The sequence below is a fragment of the Malaclemys terrapin genome, chromosome 1 (assembly GCF_027887155.1).
Source record: "Malaclemys terrapin pileata isolate rMalTer1 chromosome 1, rMalTer1.hap1, whole genome shotgun sequence".
In the NCBI taxonomy this organism is placed as follows: domain Eukaryota; kingdom Metazoa; phylum Chordata; order Testudines; family Emydidae; genus Malaclemys; species Malaclemys terrapin.
In genome coordinates, this window is record NC_071505.1 from 112160894 (window position 1) to 112174301 (window position 13408).

The 13408-nt window shown below is 45.5% G+C and overlaps 1 protein-coding gene across 4 annotated transcripts in view; it reads right to left on the minus strand.

The window, feature by feature from the left end:
• Nucleotides 1–13408, minus strand: part of MICAL3 (microtubule associated monooxygenase, calponin and LIM domain containing 3) — a 192397-nt gene that overhangs the window by 146796 nt on the left and 32193 nt on the right. For all 4 annotated transcript variants that reach the window (XM_054035642.1, XM_054035632.1, XM_054035651.1 and 1 more), the window contains exons 3-4: nt 2942–3149; nt 576–692 (exon numbers count right to left, since the gene is read on the minus strand). In XM_054035642.1, the coding sequence (XP_053891617.1) occupies nt 576–692; nt 2942–3149 (325 nt within the window). The remainder of the gene's footprint in view (nt 1–575; nt 693–2941; nt 3150–13408) is intronic.

The window sequence follows — 13408 nt, forward strand, 5'->3', positions numbered from 1 at the left end:
TGCCCTCATAGCTGTGGTTGCTTCCTTTGGTTCAGCAATCCTGCAGACTGGTGCAGAGCACCTCCTTAGACTTGCCTACTCAATAAATACTGCTCGGGAGTCACCTACAGTGAATACCCATGGAAACCAGCATTCAAAGAAGAAGGAAGGTTACTTATACCTTATAGTAGCTAGAGTTTTTCAAGCTGTGTGGTTCCCCTGAGTATTTGCGTCCCATCCTCCTTCCCCACTACTCAGATACTCTTCAGATTTGTGGTAGAGCAGGAATTGAAGAGGTGGCTAGTCCACACTACCCCTTATGCCCTCGGTTCGGAGCACATGGAGACGAAAGGTGCAGGTGCAAACCAACAGACGCTGCTATTGAAGAATTTCTGGTCCAGGGCAAAGAGAGCGCATCCAAACCCCCAGTGAATATCCATAGGGACCACCAAATTTAGGTACTAGAAAGTAAAACCTATTGGATTAAACTAGCCTGCTTCTTCAGTCTGAAGAGCAGCATTGTGTACATGCACCTGTCCCATTTTTACTCCCCTACTCCCCTCTCCCACACACCCCTCTCATTTCGTTCTACTTACTCTCATTCTCCTGGTCCTCAGGGGGATAGACAAGCCCCTGGAATTCCACGTTGACATGGATCTCTATTCCCAAGATCAAGGCAACCTTCAAGAGGATGAGCTGGAGCTGACGGATACCTGCAGGACAGGAGATAGACTCAGACAATAAGTTAATATTGTATGAAGACAAAATCTACCTGTATTATAAAATGTCCATCAGTGCACATCTTATGGAAGCACCAGTTACTACATAAGCCTCCTCAGATAATTTTTATAAATAAAGCATTTTATAAGATGTTTTTAAAGAACACAGAAATTAGTCTCCCAGACCAATGGGGAAGTTTATCCAACACCTGCCTTCCTATCCCAAGGATTGTGGTTCAGGGTTCATTGCAGGGCATCAAGATTCACACCTTCTGCTCCTTCAAGAGCAAACACAGCTTCTTAGAGTAAGGTAGGCAGTTTGTAGGCCTGGAGGAATACTACAGGAGATAAAGGCCTGGTCTACACTACGAGTTTAGGTCAACTGTAGCAGCATTAAATCAAATTTAAGCCTGGACACGTCCACATGACAAAGCCCTTTCTTTCGACTTAAAGGGCCCTTTAAACCGGTTTCTTCTGGGTGCGTGGCAGAAGATATAGTACTACGACTGTACTACGACTGCTAGCCATCATCATCAAGACGGTTCAATAGGACTGCCGGCAGGACTGAGTCTCCAGGAGACAAACATGTCTGCCCAGGTGCCTCTGATTGAACTGGAGTACGACGACGACGGATACCAGTCGTAATACACCATCTACTGCCAAAAGGCAAGGGGCTGCTGCTGTGTAGCAATGCAGTACCACGTCTGCCGGCACCCAGATGACATATAGTGATGGTGAGCTGAGCTGAGCTGAGCGGGCTCCATGCTTGCCATGGTATGTTGTCTGCACAGGTAACCCAGTTAAAAAGGCACGAATCGATTGTCTGCTGTTGCTCTGACAGAGGGGGAGGGGCCTGACAACATGTACCCAGAACCCTCCTCGACACTGTTTTGCATCATCAGGCATTGGGATCTCAACCCAGAATTCCAATGGGCGGCGGAGACAGCGGGAACTGTGGGATAGGTACCCACAGTGGAACACTCCGGAAATCGATGCTAGCCTCGGTACTGTGGACGCGGTCCGCCGACTTCATGCACTCAGAGCATTTTATGTGGGGACACACACAATCGACTGTATAAAACAGGTATCTATAAAACCGGCTTCTATAAATTTGACCTAATTTCGTAGTGTAGACATACCCAAAGACACTGCTATTCTGCAGGGAAAACTCTACTGCCTAATTTGGGACTCCACTTAATTGCTGTAATTCGGGGGGGGGGGGGGGGAAGGGGGAGGGACAAAAGAGGATGGAATGCTCTGTGTCTCGGTCTGTAAGATCAAAGTTCCAGAAATCTTTCTGTCAGTCCTATCACTTCAAAGCAAGAGCTAGACCTTTTTCCTACACTGGAGACCAAGTCTTGTTTATCAGCTTTTGCTAGGTAGGATTTGCTTCCCTTTCTTCCAGCTTTTGTTGGCTCACCACTTGGTAGAAAACATCCCCGGGGCAAAAAAGAACTGGCTGGGGACATGCCCAATACATGATCAAAAACAATGGAATGCATTACCCTGCTGACTGTGAAAGCAGAGTCATTCAGCTTTAAAAGGGCAGTAGATCCCCCATTTAAAATCAAACCTATCTTATCTTCTCAGTAGCTTGATTCCTAACCCTCTACCCAATCAAATCCTATTCACAGTCTGGCAGCTTTTCTTGTCCTCAGACACTTTCCTAAAAACGTTAAGTAGTGAATCCATCTTCACCACTCCTTTCCACTCTTCCAAATGTACAGATTACAACCTATGTGAAATTGTCTTATATTTGCCTGTACCAGGAGTGTCAGCTTTATTTCTACTTTTTGGGGTTTTGCAGGGCCATAGGCAAAGTGTGATGTTCAAGAGTATTAGGCCATTTTCTGCAACTTGCCTAGCATTTGTAGGGAAAGAGATTAGTGACAGTTGCAGGGGTAAGACTGAGGCACTTAAAGAGAATTATCAGTTGCGGGGGGGGGTTCCCCAAGTCTAATTTTCAAAGTAGAAAGGAAGGGTTCATGGCAAGATCATAGGTGTATGCTGGGTTGCAATTACAGGTTCTGCAACAGCCCCACCTTTAGCCCACATCTAGGTCTGGCCCAAACAATGCTATAAAAACATAGGACTGAATTGCATCAAAGTCACATATTGCAGGGACAGCGCAGATCAGAGGAGCTACTGCTGAAGATCAAATTTTACTGAGTCACTACATATCTCCCGTCTTTTCCCTGAGGAGAAGTGAGATCAGATGTGTGGATAACAGATGCTTTACTTACTGATGTGATCGATGGCTCCTGCGCAGAACTTGCCGTAGAATTTTTTGGCGCCAAGGCCCCGCAAGTCGTGTATGGTGAATGGCCACAGGTGCAGCACATTGTTGCGAGAGAAGGCATCCCGCTTTTCTATGACCACCACCTTGGCTCCTAGTAAGGACAGGTCGATGGCTGTACGAAGGCCACAGGGTCCAGCCCCAATTATGAGACACTGCAAAACATTGGCCCCAAGCAACGTTATAGAGCTGAATTAAAAAAAAAAATATTTCTACCACAACTTCAAAGCAGCACAAGGTACTTCACTTAGTTCTATTGTCCTATATCTGCATCACAAGCTGGGATTTCACCAGACACAAACCCTTTTGATGTCACCTGCGTGCTCTGTCACTAGTCTGTTAATGCAGTTACTACGGCCTGAATTAAAGCAAGGATCCTGGCCCAGTTTGTGTTAATTTCTCTCCTTAGAGCAGTAATTTAGCCATTTTCTCTTACTATTTTTACTTCCCAAAGCCTGAATTGGCCATTTAGGGGGCAACTACCAATGGCCTTGCCTACATGAGGCTTTTTCCTTAAAATTTCCCACAGTTGTGGAACTGCACCAGTGACAGCAATGGTGAGAGTACTAGGGTAGGCAAGACTCAGGAGCTGGGGTATTTTAACCAGTAGCTCATTGAGATCCATTCCGAGCAGCACGGGACAACACTGCAGTAAAAATGCAGATTTGTGGTTACTTTACCATTCCTACCATTGCCACCATCAAAGCAGCAACTGTGGGAAGTTTTAGGAAACAAAATTTAGCATAGACACAGCTCTTCTCTAACTGAAGAGACAATTTCTAGCAGGACACATTTCCCTTCAAGTCTATTTCTGCTGTGTGTTCTCTCTTCCTCCCACCTCATTCTTCGCTCCACCCACAAGCACTATTAGTACTGAAGGAAAGTAACTAGTAACCTGAACATAATTACAAAGCCAGATATCTTTGAATAGCGAGAGCACCATAATGTCTTAGTAGGATTAAAAAAAAAAAAAAACCCAAGATGGCATATTGGCATTACTTACCCAGAGTGCAATCCTACGGCCTACGAGAAACCCTGCAAACTAGCCCAAATGGCTCACAAGGTGATTTGTAGTAAACAGTCCACCTTTATCATATTTTTCTGCCTGAAAACAGTGTGATACAGCATGGCCAGAGGGCAGCAGGAGAGTGATAGATGGGAGATATGTAAGCCCCAGGATGAGGAGAGCCTTATTCCCTGTAGAGGGAAGAGGGGCTGCTACAGTTTTATTAGAGCACCTGAAGCCAATTAAGCCAATTAGAGCCCCTGAAGCCCCTGATAAAAAGACAGTTGGAGGAGTTGAAGCAGAGTGGTTTGGTATTGGAGCAGAGAGCAGTTTGAAGGAAGCAGTGGAGAGTTTGGAAAAGTGCTGTGGCGGGCCAGAAGACCAAGACCCTAGGTAAAGGGAAACCCAGCTTGTACAGAGCTGAGGAACTCCACAGACACAAAGGGTTGAGAGAAACCTTGCCCAAGCAGAGAGAGGACAGGAAGCCCCACAAGCTGAAGGGCCGGAGAGGGAAGTAGCCCAGGGGAAGGAATCGCTAGTTCAAGTGGTTTGCTGCTATCCCTAGGGCCCCTGGGCTGGGACCAGGAGTAGAGGGCGGGCCCGGGTCCCTCCCTCTCCACTCCCCTTCTCTGGGATACTAGTGGGACAGTTAATACCCCAAATCAGGGGCGAGAAATGGCGCCCTGAACACCCCCACATGAAGAGAAAGCGCGGAACCCATCATAGCTGGCAATCTGTCACAACAGGAATTGAGTTCTGTTGAGTACAAAAAACACTTGATAGAGTCAGTGATCCTACACACTTTATACCTCAATGAGGTGTGAACAGCCCAGATTCAGACATACATTTTAGGCTGCTACATAAACATTTTCCCAGGCCTTACTGGGGCCTCTGGGCTGGATATCTCCTATACTCCTTGAGCAGCTCTTAAACGTGCTAGAGATTGATCAGAGCCCCAGTTGCTGATTAAATAGTCTCTCCCAAAACATGAACATCAAGGCCACATTTATATAGACAACTTTTATTTTTCTGATGACACTCCCAATGTGAAGTAGTCATGATGGTATCTCCCAAAACATGAAGCTGTTTGAGGTCCCACTGGTCAATCATTACAATTAATCTTCAGGCAAAGATCTTAGATATAATCTGAAACTATGAAACCAAAAAGAGAAGGGCACCACAACAGGTTCCCAGACCAAAAGACCCATCAAATAAACAATTCAGGCCGCCAGAAAGAAGGCCAGCTGAAACATAAGTGATTTACAATACGATTCCAAAAAAGGTTCCAGATTAAGTCAAACTTTCAACTCACTCCTTGAAAGATTATTTCCCCTCTATTAAGCACTTGCAAAAAGTCCTACATCAGAAGGATCTGGTGAGTTTTTTCCCATTTGTTATTGATCTCTTTGCTGATAATACAATTCTCAAAAACTTTTCTTCCATCTGTCAAGGTTACAAAGAGGATAAGTATTACCTAGTAGCTGAACAGCTGCATCTTTATACAGTTAATTACCACAATTTTTTTTCGCAATCACATCCCCAAAGAGGACTAAATATGATATAAGCATCAAGGCCACATTTACACAGCCAACTTTTATTTTTCTGATGACACTCCCAATGTGAAGTAGTCATGATAGGCTCCAAGAGAGTAATTGAATTATTTTATACTGGACAGCTTATAAATTCAGGTCCACAGAATGTTCCTGTTTATTAATTATCAATGATTTTGTCCTAGTAAGGTCAAGATCTATTTTTCTTAAATTCTACTTCTCATTCTTTCTTCAAATGCAAGTTTAGGCCATACTTAAGCATTTATTCTGGATGTAGCATGTAAGGCATCTAATAATATACTAATGGATGTCCATTCTTGTGCCTCCACAGGATGACTTACTAAAAAATATTACTACTGAGCTAAGAGTCATTCAGGGATCCCACAGATATTTAAACAATTGTTTTTAAACTGATCATCTCTCTTCACACTTCCAACCCCTTTCCAGGTCGAGGCCTCATGCAAAAACTGGCTCGCCTGTAAGAATGTTCAGAACTCAAAGCACTATGTATTGGATTTATAAGGAGGTGCCAACAGTAATTTAGCTGAAGCTCTACAACTGGAGACAATGACAAGTTCTAAACTTGAGGTGGGAATTAGGATCAATAGCTGCAACAGCTGTGTGCATTATACGCAACTTCCCCCTCAAAAATACCCTATAGCTGAGATTTTTCAGGAACAAGAGTAAAGACATTCCGAGCAGTGGTTCGCACAGTGAATTAACTCCATGACATTACATTTTTAATGCTTATGCCATAGTGTTTGTGTTCAAGTTTGAGCAAAACACCATGTGCAACTCTTCTGCTTTAATACTCTATAACCCTAATTTTCTGGTTAGCTGCATATAGCCAACATTCTGCAATGACCGGACTCACACACCTGCAGAGTTTTGGGCTTCAGTCCAACACCGCTCTTAAGACTGCAGAGCTAAAGCTGAGATTCACAGGATTAGCACCCCTCTCCAGTTTCACAGCACCAAGGCTTCTGATTACTTCAACCCCTCAATTTCACCCCAATTTGAATGTTCTGAAACCGTCCTAAAAATTGGTCTAATGTGTGTGCACAATATGACAGAACTGAAGTTATTGTAGAAATGATAGATAAATGTCCTGACTTAACATATGTAAAATCTTAGCCCTTAAGGGAAACTTCAGTGTAGTTTTTTCCACCATTTAAATTTTGTGTGTGTGTGTTTTTAACTAGTTGTCTGCAAATTGTGTTTAAAAGCAGGAATATAAAAAAATATAAAAGTGAACAAGTAACATAAGCGTTCATTAAGCCAAATGATATAAGCGCTATTTATAGTACAACCAAGGTCATTTCTCAGAAGTCATATAAAAAAAATCTTAATGGGTGATTCAACCAGAATCTGAGACAAGTAATAAACAGCATTAGAGAAACTAGGTAAAAGTAAAAGCTCATATGTGCATTGCGTTTCTCTACACACAAACAGCCCAACATGGGATATCTGTTTAAAGGCATGCAGCAAATCTTAGAAAGCTGTGCATAGGTCTTCAAGAACATAACACCATTAGCAGTAAATATTTCATATTGTAGCCTTTAGTTACCAACCTATAAAAACAGAATTGAATAAACAAACAAGGAAGAAACTAAAATAACCTTCTAATATCCAAGTGGTGATTAAAATTCAGTCATCTAGATTACAGGTCATTGACTGCACATTAACAGAAATTACTTCCATTTCAGTTTCTGTAATACAGGAATTAATCAAGACATTTGCTTCCTTGGGGAAGGTGAATATATAGCAATGAACAACATCTCACTCCTGGTGGGAGAAGCAAGACATACTCCCACTCTAATTTCTTGAGTTTCTTAATGGTATCATACTCCCCTCTCTCTCACCTTCCTTTTTAAAAGAAACTGGGTGATCACTTACAAAAAAATAACTCACGAGTATATTTAAATGTATAATTACTGAAAAATTATTCTATGCAGATAACCAGATAACTGCAGTGTGTGAGCTTAATTGCTAGAGGAAAAACATAGCACAGCATGTGATTTTCTCTTCCTTACAACTCTGTTTAATGAATTCTGTTCAGACTTAGAGCAGAAACTCCTCATTGTAAGTAATTCATCTTAAAAAGTTGGTATATGCTGTATTGTAGAATTGTAAGCACATAGAACATAGATGTAGAACTGTAAAATTATCTCGGTCTGTCACCATACTGAGAGTGATGGCATAAAACAGTTACCTACCTTTCCATAACTGTTATTCTTCGAGACATGTTGCACATATCTGTTCCTCTGTAGGTGCATGCACACTTCATGCACTTTTCTCCTCTCAGTGGTGCCTGCTGAGGTGGCTGGAGTCGTCAGCTGCCACATGCTATTGTGTGCTGGTATAAGAGGACGAAGCCAACCTTCAACCCTCCCTCAGTTCCTTTGATAGAGAGGGAAAGGAGAATGGATTGTGGAATGGACATGTGCATCACATCTCGAAGAATAACAGTCACAAATAGGTAGGTAGCCAGTTTCTTCTTCAAGTGATTGCACAGGTCCATTCCACTTTAGGTGACTGAAAAGAAAACATGCATGAAGGTGGGTTTGGTGTCTACCAGAACAGAGATAGTACGACAACCTGTCCGAAACTGCCATTGTCTCTGGACTGATGGGAAACGGCATAATGAGAAGCAAAAGTGTGGAATGAAAACCCTATGTGCATGCAATTTCAGACAGAACATGGGCAAGTAGATTGCTTGGTTAACACGAAAAATAAGGGACTACTTTTGTAAGAAATGTAGGGTGAGGGTGGAGATAAACTTTATCCTTATGGAAAACTGTGTAAGTGGGCTACGACACTGGAACTCTCAAATTGCCCACTCTTCTGGCTGAAGTAATTGCCACTACAAATGCTACCTTCATGGAAAAACGAAGGAGAGATCAAGTTGCCAGTGGCTCAAAGAGAGGTCCCTTCAATTTTTCTAGAACTAAGCTCAGATCCCAAGGAGGGATGGCGTCTCACATGTGGGTATAATTGGACCAAGCCCTTTAGGAACTGGGTGACAATGGGGTTTGAAAAAAGGGATCTATCATCCACCAAGAAATGGAAGGCCGAAATAGCTGCTGAGATGCACTCTTATAGAGCTAATAGCCAAACACTGTTGTAGAATTAGCAGATAGTCCAGCAGAAGGCCCAAGGGTGCCTCCTCTGGAGATACACCTTCCGCAAGAGACCAGGTGGAGCAGCACTTCCACTTAGCCAGGTAAGTATTCCTAGTTGAGGGGTTTTTGCTATTCAGAAACAAACACTTTCTGAATGTCCTTTGAGCAGGATTTCTCAAAGCATGTCAGCCATGAAGCATCCACACTGACAGACAGAGAGCACAGAGGTTGGGTTGGAGCAGACATCCATGGTCCTTGGAAATTACATCTGGATCCAACAGGAGAGACGGGAAGGCTCGACAGACAAGGATAGCAGGCTCGACTCAGTGCTGATGAGGTCACGCCGAGAAGACAAAGGGAATTGGAGGGAAAGAATATAGGAAAGATTTCTTCCTGGATAGGAGAAAGGCGCTGAGTCCTCCTTGGGGGCAAAACTAATATTTTTTGTTGGTTCTTGTTGAAAACAGGTCCACTTGGGGAGTCCCCCACAGTTGGAAGATGAACCTAGCCACATCTGGACGTAATGACCACTCCTGGTAATTGGAGATGGATCTGCTCAGCTGATCCGCTAATGTGTTTAGTTTCTCTGGAAAATACACAGCTCTGAGATTAATTGAGTTGGTTATACACAAGTCCCAGAGGCAAACTGCCTCCTGGCTCAGTTGGTTCAACCATGCCCCTTCTTATTTGTTTATGTAAAACATGGTCACCAAACTGTCAGAATTAACAAATTTTTTCACAGCTACGTGGGGGTGGAAGGCCAAGCAGACTAGACATACCATTCTTAACTCCCTGACATTTATAGAGTCTCTAAATCTTGAGACAAAGACCTTAACTCTCCAGGGACCATCCATGAGCTCCCCAGCTCAGAAAAGTCACATCTGTGAGTGAGTGAGGTTTGGTAGTGAGGGGGAGTAAGGGAACCATTATACACTCTTTCAGAGGGTTCATCCACCAGTTGAGAGATGACAAAATTAATGTTGGCACTCAAACCAGTTTCTCTAAATGGTGACAAATTGGAGCATAAACTGATGCAAGCCATGTTTGCAGCTTTCTGAGGTGTAATCTGGCATGATGAACTACATACTGCCATGTGACCAAGGAGATTGAGGCAGCTGCATACTAATGTGAAAGGGAATGCTCTCATTTGCAGCACTAAGTCCCTGAAAGTTTCAAACCTGGCTTGGGGCAGAAAGGCCTTGGAGTTCATGGAGTTTAAGACTGCCCTGGTAAATTTTATTGTCTGTCCTGGTTTTAGGATTGATTTGTCTCTATTTATGAGAAGCCCCAGTGCGTCGAACATGGACAGGACAGTTGATATTCTGGATAGGACTTGAGCCTTGGACTGACTTCTGATCAACCAGTCATCCAGGTACAGGAATACATGGACATCTAATTTTATTAGGTGTGCTGCTACAACTGCCATGCACTTCATGAACACTCGAGGAGCAGCTGACAGATCGAACAGAAGCACTATGAACTGATAATACCATAGCAGCCATTCACCATGAATCTGAGATACTTCTGATGGTTGTGATGTATTGTGACATGGAAGTAAGCATCCCAATCCCCCTGTTCCAGGAAAGGAATAACTGCAGCTAGGGTAACAATCTGGAATTTTATTTTTTTCAGGAATTAGTTTAACTTCCTTAGGTCTAAAATAGGTCTGAGACCCCTTTTGTCTTGGGGGGCACGGGGAGGAGGGGAGGAGGAAAGATCAGGAAATAGCAGGAATAGAAGCTTTTCCCCCAAGGTACAATGGAACTTCCTCTATGGCCCCTGCCTGAAGAAGTTATTAGACCTCGGTTGAAAGACAATCTCATGAGAGTGATTCCTGAAGAGAGACAGGGAAGAGAGGGTGCAGGGAGAGTGGGTAGAACTGAACTGGATGGCATACCCCAATTCCACCATGCTTAAGACCCATCACCAGCCTGAAGTTATGTAGGTCCAAATACCTAGGAAGTGCGATAAGCGATTGGTAAGACTATGCTTTAGTCATGGATAGTTCTAGTAAAAGTCATGGACAGATCTCAGACAAACAAAAAATCAGGGCCCATGACCTGTCTATTAGCTTTACTATAAATACCCCTGACTAAATCTTAGATGGGGGGCCCCAGGGCCAGCACCGGCTGCTGCTTAGGCTGTCCCCAGGGCCAGCAGCCACCGAACAGTGGCTGGTGTGGCTGTCCCTGGGGACGTTGCTCCAGCCATCCCCGGACCACTGCTCAGGTGGTTCCCACAGCCAGCCTCATTGGCCATTGCTTGAACAGGCCCCGGGGCCTGTAGTCAGGGGTCACTGTCCTTGGGGCCACTGTTTCAGCCAGCCCCGGACTGCTGCTCAGGCGGTTGCCAGGGCCAGCCGCACCAGCCACTGCTCAGGCGGTCCCCGGGGCCAGCAGCCGGGGCCGTTCCAGCAGCAACTGGTTTGCTGTCCCCAAGGCCAGCTGCTTGGGTAGCCCTGGGGACAGCCACACTGGCCACTGCAGAAGTCATGGAGGTTGTGGAAAAATCACAGAATCCGTGACTTCCGCGACAGACACGCAGCCTTAGTGATTGATAAACGAACACTGGAGAACAGATAAGAGCTATGGTGACTAGTACACTCCCCTTGACAAACCCATCAAAATGCCTGCTTGGATGAAGTGGCTGGACAGGATGGTCCTACTGATGCTGAAAAGGAGGGCAGCAGAGGGCATCTCCTATAATCTCATCTCTTTTTCCTTAGTGGATCTTGGGATTGGGGAAGCAAACCCCTGGTGTCTGTATGGCTGCTGCGGATGAAACTGCTTTCTTTTTACTGCTGGAGTATGCATCCCAAGGGATTTGAATGTTGCCATGGAATTCTTAAGGCTCTGAAACTTGTCGTCTGTTTTCTCTGAAAAGAGGGAGGGGTCTTATTACCTTCCTTTAAAGTCCTGGATAGTCTATTGGACCTCTAGAGCAGTGGTCTCCAAAGTGAGGTGCGCGCAAGACGATCCATTGGGGGGCACGGCGGGAGGAGCACCACCGGAGAAAAAAAGGGGGGGGGGGCAGCCAGAGGAGCGAGCGAGCGGGGAAGCTGCCCTCCCCGGCCAGGCAGGGCCACCCGAAACGCAGGGGCTTTAGGGGCTGCAGGGCCCTGGGCTAAGGGGGCCCTGGCCTGCAGCTCTAAAGCCCCTTTTGGAATGCGGCCCTGAGTCCTCCGGGCCGTGGAGGAGCAGGGGCAGCCACGCAGCCAGCAGCCGGAAAGAAGCAGCGCTTTCCCCTTCGAAGCCAGCAGGAGAGAAGCGGTGCTTTGAAGGGGAAAGCACCACTTCTCTCTGGCCGCTGGCTGCGCAGCTGCCCCTGCTCCTCCTGAGTCCTCCGGCCCATGCTCGCAGGGCCGCATTCTGAAAGGAGCTTTAGAGCTGCAAGCCGGGGCCCCGGGGCCTCCTTAGCCCAGGGCCCTGCAGCGCCTAAAGCCCCTGCATTCCGGGTGGCCCTGCCTGCCTGGGGGGTGGGGTAGCCATGGGAGCGGTGCTGCGCTGCACTACCTGCACACCCCCCGCACCAAACAGGAGCTGCCCCAGGTAAGTGCTCTGCACCTCCTGCCTGCCCCAGCCCTGAGCCTCCTCCTGAGCACCCTCCTGCACCCTAACTCCCTCCCAGACCCCGCACCCCACCTGAGCGTCCTCCTACACCCTAACCCAGATCTTCGAATTGCTGTATCACAAAGTGTTAAACCAAGATTTTCAGAAATAATGAAGCATATTCAATCACATTGCTCTCACTACAAATTATTATTAATTTTTTTGTGTGAAAGCAAAAAGGTTTTTTGTACCATTAATAAATAAAATACAAAATTATTTTAAAAATATTGTTTATTTAATCTCTCATCCTTTTTTAATTTCTATTTTTTGTGTATGTTTTATAATGTACATAATATATTAGTACAGTAGTAATGTTTATAATTTATACATAAGTAAATATATATATATTGGGGGTGCGTGCTCAAAAAATTGTTACTGATAGGGGTGCACGATCAAAAAACTTTGGAGACCACTGCTCTAGAGGTAGCCCAGACAACTGCAACCATGAACACCTTCTCATAGTAATAGCTGATGCCACGGTTTGAGCAACCAAGTCTGTGCTATCCAAACTATGTCCTAGCAACCAGTTTAACCTCTTCAGCCATTACTGCAAATTCTTGTCTATAGCTAGAGCCCTACCAAATTCACGGCCATGAAAAATGCGTCACAGACCGTGAAATCTGGCCTTTTGTGTGCTTTTACCCTATACTGTACTATGTAGATTTCACAGGGGAGACCAGTGTTTCTTAAATTGGGGGTTCCTGACCCAAGAGGGAGTTGCAGGGGGTCACTGGGTTATTTTAGGGCGGTCGTGATATTGTCACCCTTACTTCTGCACTGACTTTAGAGCTGGGCGGCTGGAGAGCGGCAGGCCAGGCACGCAACTCTGAAGGCAGCACCCCGCCAGCAGCAGCGCAGAAGTAAGGGTAGCAATACCATACCATGCCATCCTGACATCTGCGCTGCTGCTGGCAGTGGCTCTGCCTTCAGAGGTGGGCTCCCGGTCCGGAGCTGCCACTCTCCAGCTGCCCAGCTCTGAAGGCAGCACCGCTGCCAGCAGCAGAGTAAAAGTAAGGGTAGCAATACCGTGACCCCCCCATACACACAACAACCTAGCAACCCCCGCTCCCCACACACACAACTCCTGTTTTGGGTCAGGACCCCTACAGTTACAACACCGTGAAATTT